General features: G+C 33.8%; 1 protein-coding gene across 3 annotated transcripts in view; it reads left to right on the forward strand.

The window, feature by feature from the left end:
* Positions 1 to 27603, forward strand: part of PCB (Pyruvate carboxylase) — a 953241-nt gene that overhangs the window by 627915 nt on the left and 297723 nt on the right. For all 3 annotated transcript variants that reach the window (XM_089592494.1, XM_089592492.1, XM_089592493.1), the window contains one exon: positions 6656 to 7123. In XM_089592494.1, coding sequence (XP_089448620.1) covers positions 6656 to 7123 — 468 coding nt within the window. The remainder of the gene's footprint in view (positions 1 to 6655; positions 7124 to 27603) is intronic.

The raw sequence follows: 27603 nt of genomic DNA on the forward strand, positions 1-27603 counted from the left end.
TAATACGCTTCACAGCAGGATTCTGTGTAGCCACCCAATTGACTTTCAACCAGAAGACTCGTTGAGATCAGTTGTAGATTTTACAAAATGCATACACACATCGAATAAAACTCAAGAGTCAGATAAATCTGTATTAATTCTTAAGGTAAATGCACTTCGAGTTGAGTGTAACATTACTACTGAAGCATATATAAATGAACATAAAGTTCACACGATTCATGAATTTTTCTCTGCAGTTTCTCCTGAGTATTAAATATTGAAATTCCAACACGAATTATTTACCTATCCGTTGCAATCAACATAATAGAACAAATACAAGTTCGAATTTTTGATCAGGAACAAAAATTAATAAATTTTCAAGGAGAAGTTATAACAATAAAGCTTTACGTAAAACGATTAAATTAAACGAATGGGTGTTTTATAAGTCAGGAAGGAAAGAAAAAAAAATTTCATAGAGGATATTTAAGTCAACTAACATGAAAAAGACGAATCAGTTATCAACGAGCAAAGCATTAACACGTCGAAACGTACAAGTTTTAAAAAGCCTAGGCTTGAAAGTGATCGTTGGCTCAAGTTTATTTGCGTATTTTCCTAATGTTTCAAAGATGGAAGAAATTCTAAACATTTAGTCAAGTGTCACATTTGACGAATCAATTGCACACTATGAAATTCATGCACATTAGCCTTACATTTCATCAGCATTCAAGAATAGTGATGAGATTCACATCTCAATTCAACATCAAGATTTATGTCTCTTACCCGTACAAAGCACTTTACATATTTTTGGACGTTTAACATTAAACAATAATACTGCAGTGATGTCAACTGAGTAAGTTAATAATGCTATTTATCATTTATTTGGAGAAATTTGCTACGAACTCAATGCAATTGAAATAGACAAGTACAAAAATGTTGGTATAACAACTTTAATGAAAGGTTGGATATCACACTATCCAGGTCAAAGTTTAATGCTAGAAAATGCAGGATGGCTAGAAATTACAGAAACAAACAAATAAGTGAATGTTGAAGGTTATTTTGATATTTCTATACCTTTCAGCATGATACTTGGCTTTTCTAAGGACTATCGTGAAGTTGTAGTAAATGCAAAGCATGAATTAATCCTCACGAGATAGAGAAATGACTTAAATTCAGTCGTACACACAGTTGCTAATGATGTTTACAAAGACTTTAAAATTACATTGACTTGACTAGAATGGCTCATGCCTTACGAAAGTGTGTCAGATAGACTCAAAATTCATCTGCTCACTATCATTGCAAAAGATAAGCCAATTTCCATAAGTTTTCACAATTGGGAGTTGTATGAATACCCTTTTCTTCCAACAACTATAGAACATGTTTGGACCGTGAAAACATCACATCAACTGAAAAAGCCGCGTTTTGTTGTTTTAGGCTTTCAAACGAATTGTAAAGGTCAGAAAGTTGCTAATGCTAGTCGGTTTGATCACTGTTATATGAGTAACGTTAAGTTATTTCTTTACTATTGATACTACCCTCATGGAAATCTCAATCTCAACATTAATCATGATCAATTTTCTTTACTCTATAATATGTATACAAATTTTCAAAATGTCTGTTATGGTAAAGAAACGGAACTTATGATTGATAAAAAAATTTTATAACACACATACCACTCATCGTTATTGACTATTCAAATCAAAATGAAGCTTTGAAAAGCGCGCCAGTTAATGTACGTTTGGAATTCAAATCAAGAGATAATTTTCCGCAAGGAACAGCTGCTTATTGTCTGATTCTACATGATCGTATAATCAAGTATAATCCCGTGAGTGGAGATGTGAGAAAACTTGTCTAAACTTGCTCATAGAAAAATAAAACAGCATTAGTCATGTAAGTTAGTATATGCCATGATGGAGTATGTAGTAGACATGTAAGGCTTTAAAAAGCCTGGCAATAATTATGTGTTGAAAGAATTAGCAATTCTTTCGTTGAGTGAGCGCTTTGAACCACAAGTGCTTCTCATTAAACCACCGTTTCCTTGGTGTAAGCTGAGAGTCAAAAGTATAAACGTCAAAATTTATGGCTGGAGCTTTACTATCATGGACTACATTGAAAATCTGGTAATATTAACTATACAGATATTGGAAATGTAATAGGAGAAAATCTCAAAGATGCTAAGAAGATTTTTGTAATTGGAGAATTAAAGAAAAGGTAGCTCGTAAGGTTTAATTTTCAAGTTAATGACATGCTTAATTTTCCAGAGTTTGAACTCCCAACATTAGCAACTACATTTCCTTATCATAACGGTACGTATAAATCCATGTGTGACACCCATAATGTCAGACGAATGAAAAAATTTTATTTTGCTATAGAGTGGAAAGATGTCGCTGATTCTGAAGATGATGGATACACGGATTATTTTATGGAGATTAAAGGTTTTGTCGACACTTCTTGACAGTTCTTACTTAAAGAAGTAGCTATTGTGTCTCTTATGACACCAGTAAGCAGTCATTTGATTGTGCGGCCCCCGTGCAATTTTTCTACCTTACCTATGGATGTGCGTCGAAATAACGATCATCAGTCGAAGAAAGTGCATGGACTTCGCTGGTTCAAGGGTGATTATTACATTAGAAAATTACAGCAGCACTTATACGCTGTAGCAAAAAATGCTAACAAAATTTACGTTTATAAAGATAATACAGCTGCGTATTTGGAATCTACCATAAAGTGTGCTGTGATTAACATTCAACAATAAATAATGCCAACACGTCATATTTTTAGTATGGGATATTCAACAAAGGCGTTAATGTGTGGTACTTATGAGCCACAAAAACGTCCACGTAGAAAGAAATTTTGCGTATTTAGTTAAGCTTATCAAATTAAATTATTTCTGTGCTCTTTGGTAAGAATTGACATTCAACCTGACACAGATTGTTTCATAGACGCTCTTAATAATTATAAGAAGAAATTTTTTAAAATGCTTCCCAGTTGGGATATCGTTAATGGACCTTATACAGCTAATACTGATAGTGAACCTGAATTTGATAATAAGAATATTGATGCCAAAAAAGATGACTGTGTGTAGGCAAAAAAATAAAGCATAAGATATAAGATGAAAAATACTAAAGTACATCTTGCAGCATAGTACAAAGAAATTAGAGTCTTCTTATCAAAAAACATGGGTCCATACTTTACGAAACCAAAACACGAGAGCCTCAGTACGAAAGAAAAGGATAAAAGTAGCCAAGAAACTGTTACAGAAAAAGCACATTGAGGCATCTCAACCAAAAGTCAAGGGAAATTATTATTCCGAAAATATTTGCTCTCGTCCGAAGAAAGATGGAAATGATATATTCAAAAAAATTTAATAATCGGTCTTTGCTGGGGCTGTAAGACTTTTTTTTGTACTTATTAAAAAAGTTACTATAAATATATGTATTAAATTAAAATTTTTGTCATTATTTAAATCTGTTAACATATTATCTTACCAATCTTGAACCTTAAATCTATTAACTTGCTCTATTCATTGACAAGGTACTGAATCTGCAACGTTATTGGGATACGCTTTCAGTAATGATATAGTATACATGTTTTCTCTACCATGACTCTATGTGCCTGCGCTCGAGAAAAAAATAGCACGCAAGTGGGCAAACATGAACTTACACATGCACGTACACATTTGTACATTTTCATGCATGCGTTTATAGGGGAGTGGTCAGAGTGGGAGCCTCCTCGCAAGTACAACGCATAGGATGATCCCCTCCCTTGGAGCAGGAGTAAACCAGATACTATCCAGCATCAGCACTTACACACGTGTTTACACAAGTGTGCATTTTCATGCGTGTTGGTGAATGGTCCCATCCCAAAGCGAGTATAGAGTACAATCTGACACTGGAAAGAGAAGCGCAGATAAGCTCGCGGAATATAGCTTGACTGACCTACTCTAGCGGCACTACCCCTCCGCCCATGGAGCTCCATACCCTCGCGCTACAGCTCCCCCCCTCGCTGAGCCAGAACCCTCACACTGCAGCTCTCCCCCCCCGTGGGGGGGAGCCAGAACCTTTCTAGCTTACCTACATAAATATGCTTCATATATTCAAATATGCTACATAAATATGCTTCATATTCAATATTTGTAGCACATTCAATAACCCTGAAAGAAGATCACGAGAATATCGCAATGGTACTGGATGAAAAAAAGTACAACTGTATTTCTCTTGCATAAAAAACAAATTTTCAAAAATATTAGATGCCAAGTAAAAAGTTGACACATTTGACAGGCCACAAACCCAACAAATGTTGAAAAATATACATTTTCTTAATGAGGTAGACGATAAAGAAGAAGAAACTCATGGCTTCGCTTCAAAAATTTAGTGGAAAACATTTTAAATAATCGTAAAAACGAGAATTATGGAGACATAGCAAGAAACTCGACTCAGAATTATCAAGAACTGGGTTGCTTTACAAATTGTAAATTATACTTTTTTCACTTACATTTAGATTACCATCCTCAAAATCTTGGAGATTACACCAAGGAACATGGATAATGCTTTCAACAAGATATAAGAGTAATGGAAAGACGATATCAGATGTGACAAAATGTATGAGAGGATGGGCATTTTTGTTTCATTCTATTCTCCACCTCTCATGTATTTCAACACACTGTATGAATCTTGCCATCACATAGTGTTTACCTGCGTTGAGTGCAAGTATTAGTTGTATTCGTCTACGGCTAAGATCATTAGCACGCCGCACTGAAGAGTTCAGCTAGTGGTCGAGAACGAATCAAGTTTGTTTGCACTCATTTTTTTTCTACGTTTTCTCTTTTTCCTTTACCTCTATTTAAGGAGTGTCAAGTATAAATTGAGCGCTAGGAGCAAAATTACACTTGTGCCGTAGTATGCGTATGCGCACCGTGTGTGTATTTAGATAATCTTGTGAAAAATCTTAGTATATTTCATATTATCATGTAAACCAAAGCTCATTGAGTATTACACTTTCGTCTAAGTTTTATTAAGTAGATAGTCATCAAGAAATAGAGACTGAAAATTATAAAGTTAAAATATAATGATCTTATTGTTGGAAGAAAAAAAGTTTTTTTTGTGGGCCTGTGTTATTAAATTGAAAAGAAACTATGGGCCACGAGACCCATGGAAGAAATAAAGCTTCTATGAGCTTATGAAATTAAGGAAGCTGCGGTTCAGCACTGGTCTCGAGAGTTATGCATGTGAGAGCGAAAAAGGCTGTGAAAAATTTCAGATGATTCTTGAATAATATCTGACGTGGCTTTGGTTTTTTTCACAAACGAATACCATTGTTGATAGCACTGAGCAGCAGTGTTTGAGTGTGATCTTTTGTGTTTTATTGCGGGGAATCTCTTATAACAGTGGAATTAACGTTAGTCATAATAAAAAAAAAAAAACATTATTTTAACCGTTTTTTAATATCTTTTTTTTTAAATATATTTATAAACATCCATTCCACGAAATTTTTTCATCTTATTTTAATTACTAAAATATTTATTTTACTGGCTCAGGGTTATCTTAGATGGAGTGTAGGAATCTATCAGACTGGCTGGAAGCTCGTATGAGTGAAAGAAAGGTTGGATGTGGTCACGTGATAAAATTCTCTCATTGCTGAATACGTATTTTCAGACTTATCACTACAGCCTCATGAGCCATTGGAGATTCACAGGTATTAGATAATTTCGGAGTTTTAAGTACATACATTTCTTATCAAACTTTATCAGCCCTTGATTTTTCTTTACTCACACGTTCATTCTCTAGATAAGCAGTGGTGTCAGATTTAAGATTTTTCCTATCCTTTTCAGTAACCATAGTATCTGATGATAATAACTACTTTGACATCTAGAATTGAATGTATAATTGGAAACACTTAAAATCTGTTTCAGCTTTTTGTTTTGCCTGAAAGAGCTTTGAAAAGGTTATGGTTAAATTTTCTTAGCTTCATATGACTTTTTTTAAAGTAATTTTCTGATTGCAATTTTCAGCGAGCGGTTACTAGCGTTGTTAAAGATTCCATAATCTTAGGCATTTTTTGATATATTTGTAAGTTATTTGTGAACTTTATGGGGTTGCAATTGACATGTAAATCTTAAATCCAGCATTTTAATAGATAGTTCGTAGCCTAAGTAAGCTTAACTTTAGCATGGCTGTGTAAGCTTTGCTTTGTAATTTTTTATTCCAAATAACATCTCGCACGTCAGTGTACTTTAGAATTAACTTTATCAAACTTTTGTGGCAAAGATTTAACTTAACAACGTTTATCTACAAATCAGTTGTTTTTATGCAAAATTTACTGCAACATTAGGTATGGTACATCACATTTTCGTAAAAGTTAAAACTGTGTGCAGTATAAGAGTTTTTTTGTCATCTTAATTGATCATGGAAACTAACAGTGATGAATGTTATCTTTTTCTTGAATTAAGAAATTAGTTACAAAAGAAATAGAAAAATAACTTTTTAATGTTTTCGTAATTTTTAGATAGCTTTCTTTGATAAGCTTTTATTTCGCTTTAATAAGTGAAATATTTATTTTTTCTTATCATGAAAAATTTATTAGAAGCTAACAAATAAGTATAGATAGAATTATCCTACTACTATTATAAAACAAACTATTGTTAACAAAAAATGACAATGTAAATATTTTGTTCTTACAGATTTCTTCAATCCACCTCACGGATTAAGGCAACTCTTAAGACAAAAAGGTCCAGAAGCTTTTGCAAAAGCTGTTCGTCAGAACGAAGGTGTATTATTAATGGACACAACTTATCGTGACGCTCATCAATCACTGTTGGCAACAAGAGTTCGATCTTACGATCTTCTTCTAATTTCACCTTTTGTCGCTCATAAATTTAGTAATCTGTATGCCTTAGAAAGTTGGGGTGGTGCCACATTTGATGTGGCCCTTCGTTTTTTACATGAATGCCCATGGGAAAGGCTTGAAAGTATGCGGAAGATTATACCTAACATTCCCTTCCAGATGCTTTTGCGAGGTGCTAACGCTGTTGGATACAAAAATTACCCTGATAATGTGGTCTTTAAATTTTGTGAGATCGCAGTACAAACTGGAATGGACATTTTTCGAGTGTTCGATTCTCTTAACTACTTGCCTAACTTAATACTTGGTATGATTTAAATATAATTTTGTATCTATTTATACTTATTCGTAAAAAATTTATTTAATAATAATTTTTTTATCATCGTTTTCTAATAAGCAAAAAATTATATAATTAATGATTATTTGTTTTTAGGTACTTTCATTTTTTGTTAGCCAAGAAAACCAGAAAAACTTTAAATAAATTAACTAGTTGTCTTGTACATTTTGAGCTTCCCACCTATAAACATTTTAGTCACCCATGAGCATAAAAATTATTGTTCCTTAAAGAGATTACGACATGACATGAAATTATAACATCGTAACAGCAGTAAATAGTAAAACTTCCTTAGATATTAAAATACGTAAAATTAAAAGTATTTAAACTAAATAAAAGACAAATATCTTAAGAAAATTTTGTAAAGTTAAGAACTTCTAAACCTACCAAAGAAACACTTACTTAAGGTGAATTGATTTAAAATTAGGAGGTGTTTCTGCGTCCTAACCGTTCACTTTTTTTTCTTTTAGTAAATAAAAAAAATATTTTATGTGCGTGTATTAAATAAAAAAAAAGAAATATCGTTTTTTTAATATAAATTTTTATCATCCCTTAAGACTAGTAGAGGATATTCTGTAATCACTAGTTTTTATTCTACATACACTTATATTATACTATTAAAACAGTGCTTAAAACAGAAAGACTTATTGAAACTCTCTTACTCCGAGTCCCACTTACTACATAAAAATTTTTATAACTGTAGATAAAATGCTCCAAATAGTCCTTAATAAGAATTAAAAGTTTTTAAATTAGATATTAACAAATTTTTGACCTCAATCTAAGGACTTCTACATCTGAGGTCTCACTTACTTAAACCTGTACATCGGAAAAAATTAATACTAAATTTAACTATAATAATATTACGAAGCAAAAGCATTTCTTCACTTGTTGCTAATCAATAGCACATTTAAAGATCCAATTTCGAAGCACTCAATAAAGAGAAAAAACAATCAATAATAAATAAGGGAAAACTGACTAAGCAAAAGAAGAAAGAAGCAGTATTAATAATGTATTCATTAAAATAATAATATGTGAAAACTACACAAGTTATCAATATGTTGATTACGTACCTTTAGCAAGTCTTACATTATGTGTTCCAATCCTCCAAAACATAACCTACGTTTATCGAAACAACTGCTGAAGGTTCTATTAATTTATTACTTATTGTATAAGAATAGCTGTATTTGTATCAGAATGAGGTAGCAAGTGAATTCATTTTTTCAGTGACAGGTATGTTCTACCCATCGATATAGCCCATTAGTATGTTACGTTACAAGGACAGAAAGTGTAGAATTCTCTCTCAAGTGTAGAACTCTCGTGCGGCCACCCCACGTAGCTTACACGATTTTCCATTTTATTACGTCAAAATATGACATTTCTTTTACAATTTCCGGATCTACTGTACAATATAACCTGCAAGTTAAAATTTTCTTTCTCTGATTAGTGGAAAAGTATTACAGTATCATCTGGGAATAAGTTACCCCCTAAATCATAGCCAAAGCTGGGAAACATGCAGATTGTGGAAAAAATTATTTATATGGGAGCTGATTATGCAAGTCTTTACCTAGAATAAATGTGGCGCTGTCACTTACTAAATCTGGAAAGAAAAATGGTCTTTTAGCGAAAGTACGGTAAAAATAACTATTGCTGAATTTTATACCTTTCTAAAAGCTGTGATAAATAACTAAATATTAGATATTACTACAAAAATCTTTGGAGTTAAAAACAATGAATTGAGTAGCTACAAGATGAAGCTATTACCTGTGTCACGAGTCATACACAATAGCTTACGAGGAAATTTCTGTATGAAGACTACATCAAATTTCTCACCATGTACAGTACACCATCAAGGAAAGAATTTTTGAGCCGATAAAATATATCTAGTGAAATGTGCACGTCATAGTTGATTATTATCAGAAAATTTTTTGCAATAATGAAGGAAACTTATGTCACAACCTGTTAAATTTTTTTTAGTAAGCCAATAAAAGGATCCTAAGAGAGTGCAACGTCATGGCATACAGGTAAAAAAAATTTAGTTAAATAAAGTTTAAATACTTGCAAAAAAGGACTTACTTCCTAACAAAATGTTTAATGATCGCACTATTAGTATAACCATAGAAACAAATTATTTCTCAAGGGCACTGGCAAGCTAACAAAAGGTGGACAGTGCCGAGTACCCTTTTTTTATGTGAGTCTGTACAGGTTAATATGATGGAATTACAGTATAACTACGTATCCACACCAGAGTTAACACTAAACCTACTAAAACAATGGTCTTAAAATTTACTTTTCTATCCTATTAAAATTGTACTGAAATTTGAAGAAAAAAAAGATGAAGTAGTTACAAAATAGGTTGAACCAAATGACACTCTATCATAACAAGAGTTTAAAAAAATCTTGGAAAAATTTTAAATACTACAAAAGAAAAGGTCTATGGCAAAAACTTATTGAACCTCAGGTCAAGGAAAGTTTGCTCATTATATTTATCCTACATATGATTTATTAAGTATTGATGATAGCTCTTGCAAAAATTCATTAAAAAAATACATATACTAACCAACTTATTACACTAACAGTAAAACAATCATTAAAACCCAATGATAGAAGAGAAAAATACAATAAATTAATAAATCTACGATTTTTAAAACATAATTCACATCGGATATACAACCAATTCTCACTCAAAAAACGTGCTTTCCGAAAAATATAGAAACACCTTTTTTTATACTCCTAAACATATAACAGTATCTTCAATACTACACATGAACTTACAAATGAAAAAAGCATCATAACTCTAACGTTGATCCAAGTCTTTTTAAACTGGCATTTAACTTTTATTAATAAAGTTTAATACATGTGTAAGAAATTTTTTTTTAGGTACCTACTATACATGATTTGTGCAAGTCTAAAATTTAATAAATAAGGAGAGCACTGTATTATGCAACAGCTTTATAAAATTTTCAAAATAGAAGACATGTACCTTAATATTTTGCTTATTCAAACGTAGTCAATATTCTTTTTCCTTATTTCTTACTTCTATGTTTCCGCACTCCTATGTTTTTCGCACAACACTTGTTTGTCAATCAATACTAATAATTGTACCACAATGAAGAAACTAGTTATTTTTACATTAAATAATGTATTCTATGGATTCTGATTCTACAGAAAGAATCTGAGCAATCTCTTAAAAATTTAAAAAACACATTAAAATTTTTTTATTGTCACGCAAAAATTTTTTTTCAAATTAATTATTTTATCAGATAGCTATGAAAAAAAGGTTAAAATGAAAATAAGCTTCTAATAATTTTTAGCTTACGTTATGAGGTTATAGTTGTAAGTTAAGAAGTATGTATTGAAACTTTTTACCCAGATACCACGCTGTTCCACTTTTTTCTCTCACAAGTATACAAATCAAAGTTCCAAAAACCATTGTGATTGTTTACTGGAAAAACTACTCAACCAATTTTGCAAAAATTTTGCAAACTGATTGATGACTTCTTAGATGATTTTTGCCTATTTTTATCTTGAAAAAGTTAATAACGATATTTATAAATAAGCTTCAAGTTTTGCAAGAGTATGCTATGTTAAAATTTAGTTTAGTAAGAGATACTAGGTGGCATCAAAGTTAAATTTATTTTGTGGCCGGTCTTCCAACTGACCTGATGCTATCAAAGCACCTTTTGCTACAACAGAAAGCCAAGAACAACAACACTGAGGAGTTTGGGTAGCCAATTCAGCTAGTTTATCAGCCTTCTTTTTAGTGGTTCGTCTTAATGGCATACTCATGGAGGAGGTATTCTCTAGGCCCACTTCCCTGATCAGCGATAAGTGGTTGGTTATCCACGGAAAGACATGAAGATGAAATATTCTTCGGCCAGTGGCGTACCTTCCTCCAACATAATTTTCTTACCCAGAGACTCCAACAGTTAGAGTCAAGCTACTCTAAGCAGACTCTTTATCATTGAGAATAATAATAAAAAATGACCAGAAGTATTACCAGTTGCCATTTTCAGGACTATTATATGTCTTTACATTCCCTAATTAACTAGATATTTATTTGATCGGTTCTTTTTAGAGCTATCCAACGTTTGAATACTTTGTCAATAAATTTATCCTCACAAGTATTTAAAACAAAGCTTTGAGCACTAAAAGACTATGTAAAGCTGGCTACTATTAAATAAAATCTTTCATTCACTAGCAGAGGTTACAAGTAGAGTCATTCATTGTGAGGCTGGAAACTACTTTGCATTACCATCTTGGCTCTAAGTGTTTCATCAAATACCACTGGTTCTCTCTGAGGAATGCACTGGGCGAACCTAATGGTAAAAATGTAAAGGAGAAATTAATTTGAGCAAACGGAAGATTCTCCAACGGATAAGCTTTACGAATCAATTTTTTCACCTTGGATCATCAAAAATACTAAGCTCCTTAAAAAAAAAAAAAAAAAAAGACACTTTGGACACAAACGTTTTCAGCGTAACACCTAACACCAGTAGACGTTGGAAAAAAGTACTACAGTTATCTTTAACGCTTTAGAGCATTACGGTTTTCCTTCCAATCAGTCTGGTGCTACAACAGCAGGCCAAAGAAGATTACTCTGAGGTATCCAAACAGTCACGTTTACCAGGAAATTCAGTCCAGAAAGAGTTTAGCTCATTTGTCCTGTTAAGGGCCATCGAACGTCAACCTACATTGTCAAAAAATATATTTCAACGTATCGAAGTTAAGAAAAAACAGCCCTTCTGGTATGTTAAGTGATGACTTGAATAATTTTTTTTTTCTCAATGATGAAATTTTAAGGATCTTTAAAGAGCCATTCTTACGGAAAGCCGTCTCCTAACAAATTTGACTGTGCTACTTTGAGACTCCTGGGAATGTCAAGTGACAACAGAAGCAAGCTGCTCAGCCGAAATTTATGAAGTCAGCAAGTGCTGGTGCCATAGTATACAAGACAAAGAAGTTTTGATTAAAATTTTGCATGAGATGCATTTCTTTACGTGGCGTTTTAGTCTGTAGCCTTACACTGTTTATCGTGTATCGAATTATTCTTGATTCATTTTATCAGAGGTACCACTAATAAATTTATTATACGTGATCTGATACTGTTTCCATTGATATTGATGTAAGTGTAATGAAATCTAAATAAAATAAAAAAAAATAAAAGTTAAAGTATTTTCAAATAGTAACACGCTTACCCTACGCGGTCTAGTTATTTAATTAGAGCAAACAAAGGAAACAAAAAAAAAATACCAGGAAACAGTAACAACATTGTGCAGTTAGATAAAAGCATGTATATAAATCTCCACGAAAACAAAAGGAAGGCGTATTAATTTAATATTTCCTGTTGTGATCCTTGTTGCCCGGGATAACAGAATAAAACGAACAGTAACTTGTATTAAAAAAGGTTTTATTAAAATAATAAAATACTCTTAACTACAAGAGGACTGCCCCCATTGACAGTCCAAAACGATCTGCTCTACTCAAGCACGCATCACACTCGCTCGACTTGAGAGCCTCTCTCGACCGACATACAACACCATCTATCACATTCTTTACAATCCTTCTTCCTAAACAACGCTTACCTTACGGATTGTTTTACAAGTTCAGTTTTTGAGGTGCCTTACATATGCGCGTCGAACGACGCAGAGGACACTGATTACCAGTTGATTCAGTGGTCAACATACATTGTTCAACATCAACTGGTTCAGCTCTTGACGTGGGCACGTGAAAGCATTCGTTTACAACAGATTGCTGAGCATGATATTTTGGTAATTCGTTTACAACAGATTGCTGAGTGGGAGTCTCAAGCGTCAACGCGTGTTCCGACCATTTACTTGCGTCCTGTACATTTTCAAAACTACTGTTTACAATCCTATTACGCAATTAATCCAAGTATCGTCTAGACTCTTGATTATTTTTATTAATGACAGAGTAGGTAACAGGGCCAAGCTTTTCTGATATTACGGCTTGCTCCCACGTATTCGTACTAAAGTGCTTGGTAAAAATATTGTCACCCTTATGGAAACTTTCTTTTCTATCACCTTTAAAACATTTCGTTTGATTGTCTTGGCTCTGTTGTACTCGTTCACGCAATGACGGTTTTATCGCGTCGAGTCTCGTTCTTACCCTCCTTCCCAACTGTAATTCAGCCGGTGTCACCCCCGTCATACAATGAGGCGTTGATCGATATGACAGTAAATACCTTTTTAACGCTTCATGGCGTGGAGTCTTACTTTGGATCATTCATTTTAACTTATTCTTAAATATTTTAACAGCATTTACCACTGCGCTGTTGGATCCAGAATGGTACGGTGGAGTGAGCAGCTGTTTGACACTATTTTTGTGCAAGAAGAATTTAAACTCTTCTGATGTGAACGTAGAGCCATTCTCGTATACGACTCGAACCGGGATTCCCCATGTTGCAAAATACGTTCTCAAGATCTTAATAGTGCTCACTGCCGTAATATTTGGCATCTCATACCTTTCTAGATTTTGTTAATATCTTTGAATTGGTCAATCAAAACGCGTGATAAGCTATCGGCTGGTTCATTGTTTCCACCTTTAATATGCCTTATTTCAAAATTATAGCCACTTAAAAAAATCGCCCAACGCTGGACTCTAACCACTGCCATCTGGGGCAAGCCTTTCTTAGCACCAAAAATAAAACTTAGAGGCTTATGGTCTGTTTCCAAAACAAACTTTCATCCATACACAAACTGGTGGAACGCTTTTACCCCACAGACCAACGCTAAAGCTTCCCTGTCTAGTTGCGAGTAATTTCTCTCCACTCGCAACACTTTCAACGCGAACGCTATAGGCCTTTCACTGCCATTCTTGTAAATGTGTGACAACACGGCATCCATGCATTTTAGCGACGCATCATAAGTAATCTTAACGGGGCATCGTGTACTGTAGTGCGTTAGAACCACAGGAGAAATTACCGCATTTTTAGCGCCTTGAAACGCGTTTTCTCGCTCTTTTGTCCACTCCCATTCTACATCACCTTGCAACAATTCGTACAATGGAGCTACAATATTCGTGAAGTTTTTGATGAATTTCAAGTAGTAGCTGATCATGCTCAGAAAAGACTTTAACTCGGATTGTGAATCAGGCTTCTACATATCAACCATCGCCTTTGTTTTTAAAGGGCTCCTTATAATTCCGTCAGCTGACAACTCGAAACCCAAGAAACGAATTGAATTTCGCGCAAATTCTTATTTATCTCGATGTAATGTTAAATTGCTTTCCTTCAATCATCTCAAAACCTCGCGCAATCTCGTGTCATACTATTCTTTCGTGGTTCCCAAATAAAAATGTCATCAAAATACGACACAACCCCTTTAAACTTACGCAACAAATTTTCAATTTCTCGTTAAAAAAGTCCCAGGGCCGAAGCCACGCCATACATTAACCTGTTACACACGAAGAGTCCCTTGTGCGTCGACAGTGTGAGCAAAACCTTCGACTTTGCATCCACCTGTACTTGATGGTACGCTTGTGCCATGTCTAACTTACTGAAGACCTTTCCTCCCGCCAATCTAGCACTCAAACCGTTTATGCGAGGTATAGGATGTTTATCGATAGCCAAACAAGGATTCACGGTGACACTAAAATCACCGCATAAACGAATTTCCCCATTCGCCCTTAACACTGGTACTACAGGCGTACCCCAGTCACTGCTATCCATAGGTTCAATTAATTTCTTTTTCACTAGCCTGTCAATTTTATTCTTGATCTTATCACGCATTGCATGCGGGATGGGTCGCGGCTTAAAAAATTTTGGCACCACACTTTCCTTCAATATCAACTTGAAGTTCTTGGCGTTGTAACACCCCAATTCTTCCGAAAATACTCTCATTACCTCAGGATCGATTGTCACACCCTGTATTTCGTCTTTGAGTGAGCCAATTGTCACTGATTGGCTTTTATCATCAAATTTTAACATATTCAAAGCTTTTAACAACGTGCGATCCACAATTGGTGTATTGCTTCCATCAATCACAAACAATTCTAACTTGACAGGCTTTTCTTTGAATCTAACCTTAACATCGATGATACCACGCGGGACAATCAAATCATTTTGGTGTGACCTAAACTTCCTGTTGGTTTTTCACAGAATCAACTTTGTTGCTGGCATGCATTTTTTGAATTTTTCAGTCGATATGGCAGAGACTGGGGACCCCGTGTCAATTTCGAATTTAAGCGGACCTCCCTCTACCGACAAAATAACCGACAACAGCCCTGCCCCTTTCTGAACTCCTGATGCCCTTACATTATTAATAACGTCGCTTTTCTCCGACGAATCGCTATCTTCGACGACAAAGTTATTTTTTATTTCCGCTCGGACTTCTTTTTTACGCTTGGCTCAGACGACGCTTGTCTGCAAACCACCTTCAAGTGTCTTTTTTACCACACACATTACACTCGGAGCGCAAGTACTTACATTCGCTTTTGATATGCTCGGTCTTTCCGCAACAATAGCATGCCCTCGCTCCCTGCATCTTCTTTCCCTCCCCGGGCTTTTTCCTCGTAGTGACGTAGTTGACTGCTCCCTCCTTGTCGTTTTTCATTTCCGCGGCGTCCCTACTGGCTGATTCCAACGATAGCGCTGACTCAATTGTTCGATGATATGTCAGCTTGTTCTCGCCCAGTAGCCTTTTTTTTGTATGCTTGTCTGCAATTCCCCAGACAAACTGATCTCGAATATTACTCTCGATTGTCTGTTTAAATTCACAATGCGTCGACAACTGCTTCAATTGAGCAGCAAATTGTTTGACATCTTCTCCTTCTTTCTGGCAACACTCTTTAAATTTATAACGTTGAGCTATAACACATGGCACTGGTTGCAAATGCTCCTTCATTTTCTTGGTTAACTCTCCGAGTGGCAACCTCGATGGCATCTCTGGTAAGCACAAATTTTTAATTCACTTGTAGCCATCTTTTCCCAACAAGGTTAAAAACACTGACACCTTCTTTTTTTCTGACAATTCGTTCACGATCGTGAATTGTTCAAATCGCTCAAACCACTCAGTCCATATATCTCTTTCCTTAAACTCATCAACCGTTCGCAACGTTCCACGTACGACCGTAGTCGTAGCTATAGCCGCGCCCGTCAAATCCATCATCTGTTCAGCAGCTTCACGCTTCTTTTATTCGTCCCGCAATTTTTCGTTTTCCACATGCAGTTGCTGCATATACACCAACATTTTTTCTGCTTCCCACAGAGACAAATCACTGATTGCCTTACCTTTATACATGTTGTTCGTCTTTCAACATAATACTTTTCACTATTTTTGAGCACTTTGTTACCCGGCTCGTTGCGATGAACTAGAGTAGTGACCTTTTATATATATATATATATATATATATATATATATATATATATATATATATATATATATATATATATATATATACACACACTCTTTTTGGTTTACAATCACTATCAACCGTCGATCGTTGCCAATTTGTTGTGATCCTTGTAGCCCGGGATAACAGAATAAAACGAAAAGTGACTTGTATTAAAGAAGGTTTTATTAAAATAATGAAATACTCTTAACTACAAGAGGACTGCCCCCATTGACAGTCCAGACCGATCTGCTTTACTCAAGCACGCATCATACTCGCTCGACTTGAGAGCTTCTCTCGACTGACACACAACGCCATCCATCACATTCATTACATTTCCTAATCCCTAAGTACACATAGTATTTCTCCGTTTCTATTTTCCTTAAATTTTTCAAATTTTTAAATTTTTTAAACTGTAATTAAAGAATGTAATTAATTATTTAATAACGACTTTGTTTTCAAAGTAAATAAGAAATAAAACAGTTAAAAAATAATAGATTAATCCAAATGTGACACGTACACGTCTGTATACACTTCAAAGTCCAAAAAAAACTGTATGATCCCTGTCAGGTTTTCCAAAAGTAGTGTGGGTGGTAGTAGAGGTGGTAGGGGGTCACAAAAAAATACGTGGGGGGTCTGTGAGGGGCTGCGGGGGGCTGTGATGTGTCAGAATAAGGGAGAAAATGACGGGTTTTAATCTTATTTTTTAAGGGGCAGTGGGTGCAGTGGGGGGTTAATAAAGGTCTGTAGGGGTTGTGTGAAATGCCTCACCAAGATAACTATACAAAAAATAGAAATGTATATTAAAATAATCTTTAACGCCGTTTTATCTCTGAAAAAATAAGATTAACAATTACCTCTCTTCATGCACAAAGTTAATAAGGCATGCTTTTTAAAGAATCGAAGAAAAAAATTATATTTAAGCATGTATAAACACTCAAGCCACCACTGCAATGCATCTCATGATCATTCCTGAGTCCGTCTAATGTTTGATATGTCCTTCAGAAGATATTTTTGTTGCATTAGCCGTTAATCCCAAAATACTTAATAAGTTGTAACATTTGAAGTAGCAACAATTACAAAAGATTTAAAAAACTTGTGTTGGCTGGTCAGTGATCTCTGGTCCATCTTCATGTTGATGGCTTAGCTTTGTTTATAAAAACAACAATGTCTAGTAGTCGAAATTAGTCAGCGTTCCTAAAAAACTGAAATTATTTTCTCACAGCTAATTTCACTTTATTTTATAAATCATGTAAGCTTGCCCTTTAGTTAAGGCCGCTGCTATAGGCTAGATAACGGCGTTTGCTTGCGTAAACGTAAGATTTACACGATGTAACAGAAACAGAAATATCGCAAAAAATCAGAGAGTTAGTTTGCTCTTGTCCTTACAATTGAGACCATAGTTTGAATATTGAGTGCCACCATTTTAAGGAGTATTCAAAATAAATAAATCATTATATAACCATTTTTATTAGATTTAAGTAAATTTATTTGCGAAAGTAAGTTTCTAGAAATTTATTTTTACGCTTACATTGCAATATAAGCAGGATTTAATGGTTACAAACTCTAGCAGCAAAAGATCATTTTTTCTCTTGCATGAAATATACAATTACTTACGTTCTACTTAAGGTAAAGAAACACGCATTAACAATACTTCGTATCGAAGCATGGTAAGTTCCCCTTTAAAAAAGCTATTGGCAGTTGTAATAATAATAATAATAACAATAATAATATAAATAATAATAATAATAATAATAGTTATAATTATAATACTAATGATAATAATAGTCATAAAAAAAAATAATCATAATAGTAAATTTAAAAAAGAGTACTTATGATGTATTTTAGTAGAAATAAAAAGTTAATAACGTACTTTAATAAATCATTATTCTTTTAACAAACAGTTCAATACAAGTTCTTACTTTTCGAGGAACATATTTTTTTTAATTTGTAGTGGAAAAAAAATAATTTTGAACATTTTTTTTGTAAATTATGCCACCCCTGTCCCAGTGCCACCCCTACGCCATGGCCTTGTTAGAGCAGGTGGTAGTACGCCCCTGTTAGTAGCTTTAACGTCCATCCTGTTGTGATAACGTGATAACCTCATACGATCTTAGTAGTCACCCTTCTTGTTGCTCACAGTTCACGTATGTGCTCATGCGCTTTGACTTTGTAGCTTTCTTGACCATCATCGTCATAGTGTTTTGTGGAGTATCTATGGCACAGCTGTATAGCTGTATAAAAGCATGCATTTTCATCGTTAATATGCATATTTATGTGAAGGTAGTGTTGTTCGCCAAGACCTAGAACACTTATGAGTCACATAGAACATCTTGTTGACACTTTTTTATCACCATCAGCCTCTTTATCATCATCATCTACTACCACAATGTCTGAGGAAGAAAATCATGCTACTGCTGCAATACTTCCATCACAAAACTGTATTAAAAATAGTCTTTTATTATCGTCATTAAGCAAAAGCTTACCAGAAAAGAAAAATTATTTTGAAATCAAGAAGGCAGTAGTTGCACTGGAAGCAGAGCTGACTAAAGTACAGTCTGATAGTGTTGAATTTGATGATGATATCATCCTTGTCTTAGATCGAGCAAATAATGATCATTCATCATTAGTTGATTTAAAAACTGATCCATAAACATTGGATGGAAATTTTATCATTATCATTAAAATAAAGAACAAAGCAATTGGTACAAAAATTAAAGCAAGACTTAAAATATTAAATATTTTAGTAAACAATATTTTAATCAAAATGGAGCTCGATACGAAGACATACGTATCTTCTACATATAATCTTGCTGGAATTTAATACTTTTCGAATGTTGTACTTAAACGAAGTAATCTTATTGTAACATGTTACAGGGGTGTTCCAATGAATCCAATAGGAAAATTATAAGTAAAAGTAATTTTTGTTAACATTGTAAGAAACCTAGAATTATGTGTAATTAAAGGCGCAGGTTTAACGTTACTAGAAAGGCAATTGCAAAAAGCTTTCAATTTACGGCTTGTGAAAATCAAATCATGTACACAAGCAAGTAATGTTTTGTAAATTAACAGCAATGCAGTCAAGCAATGAATATTATTTAAATTCCCCACATTGTTTTCCAATATGCAAGTGCGTTACAGAGGTAAAAAAATCCATTGAGAATTTAAAGAAAACGTAAAACGGATCCAGTTAAAACCTCATCACGCGCCATTTGCGTTGTTGCCATTTTAAAAGGAACTTAAAGATTCGTAAAATTAAGCAATTTATAATTATTTTCATGCAGTGAATGGACGATGCCTATTACTCTAGTGTTGAAAGGAAACGGTGAAATTCATATGTATCGAAATTTTAAATTAACAGTAAATCCACAATAAGTTATTTAACGATACTCTATCCATCTTGAAGAGAAGATATTTAATACTTTAAGCATGCTTTTGTGCAGTTTGAGTTAGATGACGTATCTATCGATATCTAAACTATAATTACATTCGAAGGGTTATATAGGTACACAAAGTTAGGAAAAGAAATGACTTCAAGTTTAGCTGAGTATCAAAATATTCTAGAAACTGACATGAAAGGGATTATAAACAAAAATTTACATCGATAATATTTACGTAACCAGCCAAACAGATAAAGAACGCATTCAAACATTAACGGAAATTTTTCTAGATTAGAACGTGCCAAGTTTCATGTGAATTTAAGCAAGTGTGATTTTTTCAAAGATTCAATTGAGATATAAGGTTACGTGATCGGTCAAAGTGGCTTACGCCCTAGTTATTCTAAAGTTAAAGCAATCACAGAAGCACTAATTCCACAAAATCAAAAAGAGTTGAAAGCCTTTGGAGTTAATAAATTTGTACAAAAGATTTCTAAAAGATAGAACAAACTACGTATGACTGTTGTATAAATTATGTAAGCAAAAAACTTGGTATTGGAACGAATAATGTCAAAAAGGTTTCGATTGAGTTAAAAGTCAAATCACGTTGAGTAATGTTTTAACTTCATACAATCTGAATGTACAGTTGGTGTTATCATGCGACACAAGTAATAGAGGTGTGTCAGCTATTCTTTCGCATAGATTTTGAGATGGAACAGAATGTCCAATTGCTTTTGCTTCAAAAATTATTCCAAAAAATGAATTGCACAGGGCTATAATAGATGAAGAAGCGGGTGCAACAATATTTGGATTCAAAAGATTCTATCAATATAATTATGGTAATTATATAATTCTAAAATCAGCTCACGAGCCCTTGAAGGTATTTTCAAGAGTAAAAATACATCTCACATGTTGTACAGTAGATTACAACGTTGGACATGCTTTCTCTCAGGTTATTCTTATACGATTAAGATTGTGAAACCTAAGGTGAACAGTGGTTAGGACGTATTAATACGCTTACCCATAATCGATTCAACGCCCGTATTTACAGACAAATTTTTAAACAATAATGAGATACAAGATAAAATTTCTTTACTAAGTTTTGAAATGATAATTTAATAAAGTGTGGACAGTTTGTTGAAAAAAAAAATTATATCGTTTACCAAAAGTAAATTGCCAGCAAAAATGGTCCGATAAAAAAAAAGAATGATGAAGAACAAAAAAAAGCTTAATGATAAACGATGCGAATCATTTGTAGAAAAAAATTGTTTGTGTGGGGGTCACAGGCTTATTATTCCAGAAAGATTAAAAAAATTAATCCTTAATGATTTTCATTCTTCACATTTGGAAGTCGTAAAAATGAAACAAACAGCTAGAAATCATTTATGGTGGCCAAATATCAATAATGACATTGAGATTCTTGCAAAGTCCTTTAGAATTAGCAAACTATTGGCCTTGTAGAACTATCAATATGAACAAAGATATAACATCTAGTAAATTGATTGAGCTTTCAGATACTCCCTTCAATACATTTAATTTTAAATAATACGTGACAATATTCCTTAACAAACAAGCTTAGAATTTTTTGAATACCTAAGAAAGTATAAAATCAAATATTTGTTTCCACCTTCTTAGTATCCGGCAACAAACGGAGGTGCAGACAATTTTGTTCGTACAGTAAAAGATAAAGTTGATAAAATGATTAGAGATGGACACTCTCTGGATTTTTTAATAATTTGATTATCAAATGATTACAGGAATATAGAGCATATGGGGACAAATAAAACTCTAGCGTTATTAATGTTCAAACGAGAACTCCGAAAAATATTCGATTTGTTGAGACCAGAAGTTTAACACATAGTTACCTATTGTTTATGTAAATAATTATCACAGAAATATCAACAAAAGATCAGAAGCTACTGTTTTAGATCAAAATTCTCCGGTTACCTATATTGCTAAATTGTAAGATGGATATATAACTATACGACATGTAAATCATATTGTCAGAACCTTACTTGGTGCACATCCGGACGGAGGGAAAAGTGAGCCCCAAGATATTTTTTTTCCAATAGATGTTAGCAAAGAAAAAAAAAAAAGTGAGTGATTGCGTAAAAGATTTAAAAAAAAAAAAACAAAAGAGAGAAATATAAGAAAAATCTCGAATTAAGGCATTCAGATAGATCGATAAATACAAATTGTACTACGAATGTAACACTTAAAAATCGTGGAAGATGAAAATTATAGTATCTGTTATACAAATTTATGAACACGAAGTGTCGTGACTTACCAGACATAGTGCGCAAGTAAGTATGTGTAGTTATTATAAGTATTGTGTGCTCCAGTCAGTTGGATATTCAGCGTAGTTATCACTCGAAGAGTTGTGCCACTGACAATGAGTGAAACATATACTGTTACACACTAAAGTCTTTCGTTACGCAGTTTGTATTAGGTTTACGATTTATTAAAGTTTAATTTGAATACATTACCTTCATAGTTATTTAACTGTATAAATATTAATACATTACAGCTCAAACCATATATTGATCTCAACACGGACAGAAGGAAGTAGAGTAGTAAAAATGATTTTGAAAAGCTCTTCTCTAAGCTTATGATTAATGCCGTGTATGATAAAACCATGGAGAATGAGCGAAAAACAGTAGATGTCAAGCTCATGAATAAGTGGGAAGGATATTATAGTTCAGAAATACTCATTGCACGACCAAACTTTCACAGCCACTCGATCTTTGCTGAAAATCTTGTTGCCATTTAATTATCACGTACAGAGATCAGTGTATCAAAACTAATTTATGTTGGTTTGAGTATATTAGATATATCACAGAAACTTACATATAATTTCTATAAGTTATCCATGAAAAAGTAGTAAAGCAAGTGAAAACTGCTGTATACTGACACTCACAGCTTGATCACAGACACTGATGATAGGTATCCCTCTGTCTGTTTGCTCCCCCTTACTTACTATATGTCTCTGAAGTATCATTATTCGTTTAACTTAATTAAACTTTCACATTTAAAATCTCTTTTTGGTCCATATCTACTTTACCCAAATATAAGACTCTTGATTACCTGAGGACTTTATTTACAAAAAGACAGAATTCAGAAGGAAGTATAGTTGAATAGACAAACACAATTAAGCTTTTGAATCAATAATTTAATTTGTTAGCTTAATGTTGTGACATTTCATGTGTCGTTTTAACCCATCTGTTCTTTTAATACTCTTTCCATACTTTTCAAATATTTTTTTTTCATGGTTTTTATGAATTAACATTTTTCTGTTCAAATGTGACAATCTTCGAAGTGACATATTTTTGAATTACTGTAAAATTTTTTGCTAAACAATATTTTTAATTTCTGATTTATTCCGGATTCAATTTGAATAAGAATTTTTTTTTGGATTCTTACATCTTGATAAAGCAACGTATAATTATCCGTAAGACAATAAAGGTTTTTTAATATACAATTCTAAGGAATTAAAATTTTGTCCTTGTGATTTGTTGATAAACATAAAACATGCTAATACGAAAGGAAACTGTTTCATATAGAAGACATAAGGTAATGATGATAATGATGATGAGGTGCCAGTATTTAATGTTATTCTATGAATATAGACTTTTCTTACTTTTTTTTCTCCCGTTATTATTTCTGCTTCTATGTTATACTTAAATAATTTTGATATTTTCAATCTTGTGCCTCTACAGAGACCATCTGAAATACTTAAAATTCTCATTAACATTGCTATAGCATTCATTTTTAATTTTAATTCGTGTAGTGGAAGACCTTTTCTGATATTATTTAAGAATTATGTTGGAAAATTAATATTCATGTTATCATATGTTTCATTAACGCCTTTTTGAGCCACATATTCTGCTGTTGTAAGCTAATTATCAGCCTGCATTGATAAATATACGAGTAATGTAGTTATTTTGTCTACTTAATCTGTTAGTGGGGGGTTGGCGTCCGAAGCGTGCAGCGGGGCGTTAGCCCCACTAGTATATATATATAGCTGCTGCTGATACTGCTGCTGCTGCTGCTGCTGCTGCTGTAGTATTCGGAGTTGGTCGTACGTGCTCGGAAGTGGTCAAGTTTTACCGTCTCGAAGTCCGTCTCTGATCTCTCACCGACTTCGTATCCTTATTACTACGTCGTACTGTACACTTATGCGGCTGCATGTTCCATAGTTCCATGTACATTGTTTACATATGTATGTGAGCGTGCATGTGCGTATGTGTAGTGGAACTTGCCAGTTCTGATTAAGTGATTACAGTATAAGTAGTATGATAGTATAATAACTTAATCATAATTGGTGAGTTGCACTGTACACACACATATATGTAAACAATGTACATGTAGCCACTTAAGTATACAGTATCACGCTTAGTAAACTAATACCTTATAGATATATATTTTTTACTTTTCTTTACAAAACTAGAATTTACGTATCATGACATTAAAAAAGAAAAACAGAGTTATTGTTAAGTTATTATTAAGACGACTATTGGTGCAGTTTTTGCTTTTGGATAAAATCACATTGATAGTATACGCATATTTCAGTTATCATTTGCCTCTATTTTTATTTCTTAATCTAGATGATCATACAAATAAACGTGAGTGTTCAACTGTAGTTAGAACCAGTAAAAATGCGGATCAAAAAAGAGCCAAAGTACGCTTGACAGTGCCAAACGTACTTTGTCGTTATTTTTAAAATACTAAGAAAAAGATTCTATTATTTATCAATTAATGTTAGAATATATATTCATACGAATTGTGTCTATAATTTGTATGTACTGCTATGTATATAGTAAAATTCTGCCTGAATAAATACTTTTTTTTACCTATATTTATTTCGTTAATTTTTTTCAATTTTATTGTTTCTTCATTTTATTATTATTGATTTTCTTTCAGTAAACAATGTTTACTTAGATACTTGACATTAAATTGTTGAAAATTCGTCCCAGAAATATTTGTCTTTAGGAGTGTGTGGGTGGGTTAAGTGTGGACACTCGCGTATGCATTAGCATGTGTGTGTATGTGTGTATCTACAGACATAATTGGTACAATTAATGTTGGATAATGTTTTGCTGCCACATATTTATATAAGGCAGCTTTACAACTGTCAGATATCCCGAGACCTCTCACGCTTGGTTTAACTCTATTTCTAACAAGATGACTAACTGACCCGAATGTGATATGAATTATTTAAAATATTTGCTTTTATGAGATATGACAAAATGTGACATCTCAAGACTGAACATTAAAACGACACATTTATGCTTAATTTTGTAACGAAATGTGTTATTATATGATAGTTGTACAGGGCATAAGCTCTTAGTCTTAATAAACCTAATAATTTATGTTGATTTGGATTACTGTACGTTTGGTTCCAAACACATTTATTGTATAAACAAATAAATAAAATTTTAAGTACGGAATCTTTTATAAATTAGTACGCTAAAGTACAGCATGCTTGTTGTACGAAAAAATAAGTGTAGCCTCAAACAACTAATTTTCCATAACTTAACTTGCTAACTCAAAGCGTATTTATTGTATAAGTTAATAAATACAATCCCGAGAAGCGTATTTTGCATCACCTGACATGTTAAATAGCCAGCACACTTCTTGTATAAGCAAACAAATAAAATCTCAAATAACTGATTTCTCATACACCAACACGCCTAACTACCAGCGCATTTATTTTATCATTAATAGTATGTTTAACGGATGGATGAATAAATAAAGTCTCAAACAGCTTACTATCTATTTTATGATCTTCTTACTAAGAGTATATTTATTGAATCATTAATAAATAAAATCTTGAGCATCCTATTCCTTATAACCTCACGCACGTGATTGTGATTTTAAGTACATTTAATGTATAAAATAAAAAAAAAGTGTACAGGAAGTAAATAATAAAATCTCCAACAGCTAATATCCCATAACCCTAAGTGCTCAAGAACAAGTGCATTTATTACACAGATTTGTGAATAAAGTCTCAAGCAGCTAATCCCACATAACCGGAATCACTCAATCGCCAGTATGATTTGCTGACTGCTCGCGCGTTTAATGTTTACACAAGCAAATGAAATCTTGAACTACTAGTTCCTTATAACCAAGCATAATCATTGCTAGCTAATTTTTACTACGCTAGCAAATAGCTCATCACCCCCTAACCAGTCCCACTTACTGCCAACGTGTTTAGTAAACAAATAAATATATAAAATTTTAAACAGCTTATGCTCTTAAACTTGGCCTAATTAATGCCAGCACATTTATTGTATAAATAAATAAAATCAGACTCAGACAGAATAGTTTCCCTAACGCAATAAGCTTATTACCAGTAAATCTTCTATGTAAATAAATTAATGACTTCTTAAAAAGCTCATTTTCTATATCATAAGGCATTCACTGCCTGTACATTATCATATACATAAATTAATGAAATCTTAAGCAACTAGTCCACTATAACCCAACGCACTCAGTTTTAAGCGCATTAATTATAAAGATACATGAATAAAATTTTGACCAGCTAAGACTTCAAAACCAGATGCACTCAATTTCAAGTGCATTGATTATGAAGATAAATTAATAAAATTTTAAACAGATTATCTCTTGTAACCCAAAGCTTTTTTTTTATAGGAAGGGAAAATGCATTAAGGCACACTGAAGGGACAGCAGTAGTGTTAGACTCAATGGTTTTTTTTTTAGACCATCCATACCTACTAAATCCCCCCCCATGCCGCGTGGCTTTTGATCCACCCTGGAACCGCGTTAGCATTACTTCAGGGTGGAGACACCAGGGAGACCATTGCGTCTCACAGCATTAACGAGCTAACTCGCCACCATTTTCTAGAGGTGCTAATCCTCTCGAGTCTCGAAAAAGACTTGGGGCCCCTGAAGACAAGCACCCTGTGTGGCACTTCAAAGTAGGCCACTTACCTAGCAAGTGCCACTATGAGCTAGATGCTTTCCCTTGCTGACAGGTAAATAGTACCCATCGCAGCCTGGGTCCACATTAGCCTGCCTTTTAACTCAAGGCCCCTTTGTCTTATTTTCATCCTGCTTAGGGCTTATCCCTGGCCTTTTCTAGGGCTATTCTAAGTAAAGGGCAGCTCCCACTGCCTGCTTCGTGCTTGTTGTCCGTTGTTGGGCAAAGTAAGCACCGTGCTGGGCCTGGACACTCTTCCTTTCGGTGGTTTGAGCTTCTAAACTGGAAGCAAAGCTTGGATCTGTTTTTATTCTTACAGTTGCCTGAGACGTGTTCATATCCCAGGCATTTGTAACATCTCGTTACTTCAATTCTTCTTCGTATTTGGCAGCTTACGAAGCCAACTCGTAACCTGCCTTCCTCTTCTACTTGTCTGGCATGCACTTTGTCCACCTTTATCAATGCCAGCCTCTGTCCTCTGGCGTTTGGCTTTAAGAGAGCTACTTCTGGCTCCTGGCTCTTAAGTCCAAAAGTTCTAGTGAAAGCCTCTTTGACCTCATCTTCCTCTACAATAGCATCCAGGTCTTGGACCTCAAATTTCACTTTTTTGTTGCTCATTTTGACAGTACCCTGCCTGGCTACCAACTTTCCAATTTGCTGTGAGAATGCAATAGCATTCTCTACACCTTTGGCCTTAATAAGTATGTCTCTTTTTTTTGTAGTGACAACACTTTGGACTGCCACATTAGCCTTATCGGGGTCAAAGTTCAACTTCATCGTCTTCAGCA

This window comes from Copidosoma floridanum, unplaced genomic scaffold (genome assembly GCF_036245765.1).
Source record: "Copidosoma floridanum isolate Cflo_tuat_1 unplaced genomic scaffold, Cflo_Japanese_pri ptg000018l, whole genome shotgun sequence".
In the NCBI taxonomy this organism is placed as follows: domain Eukaryota; kingdom Metazoa; phylum Arthropoda; class Insecta; order Hymenoptera; family Encyrtidae; genus Copidosoma; species Copidosoma floridanum.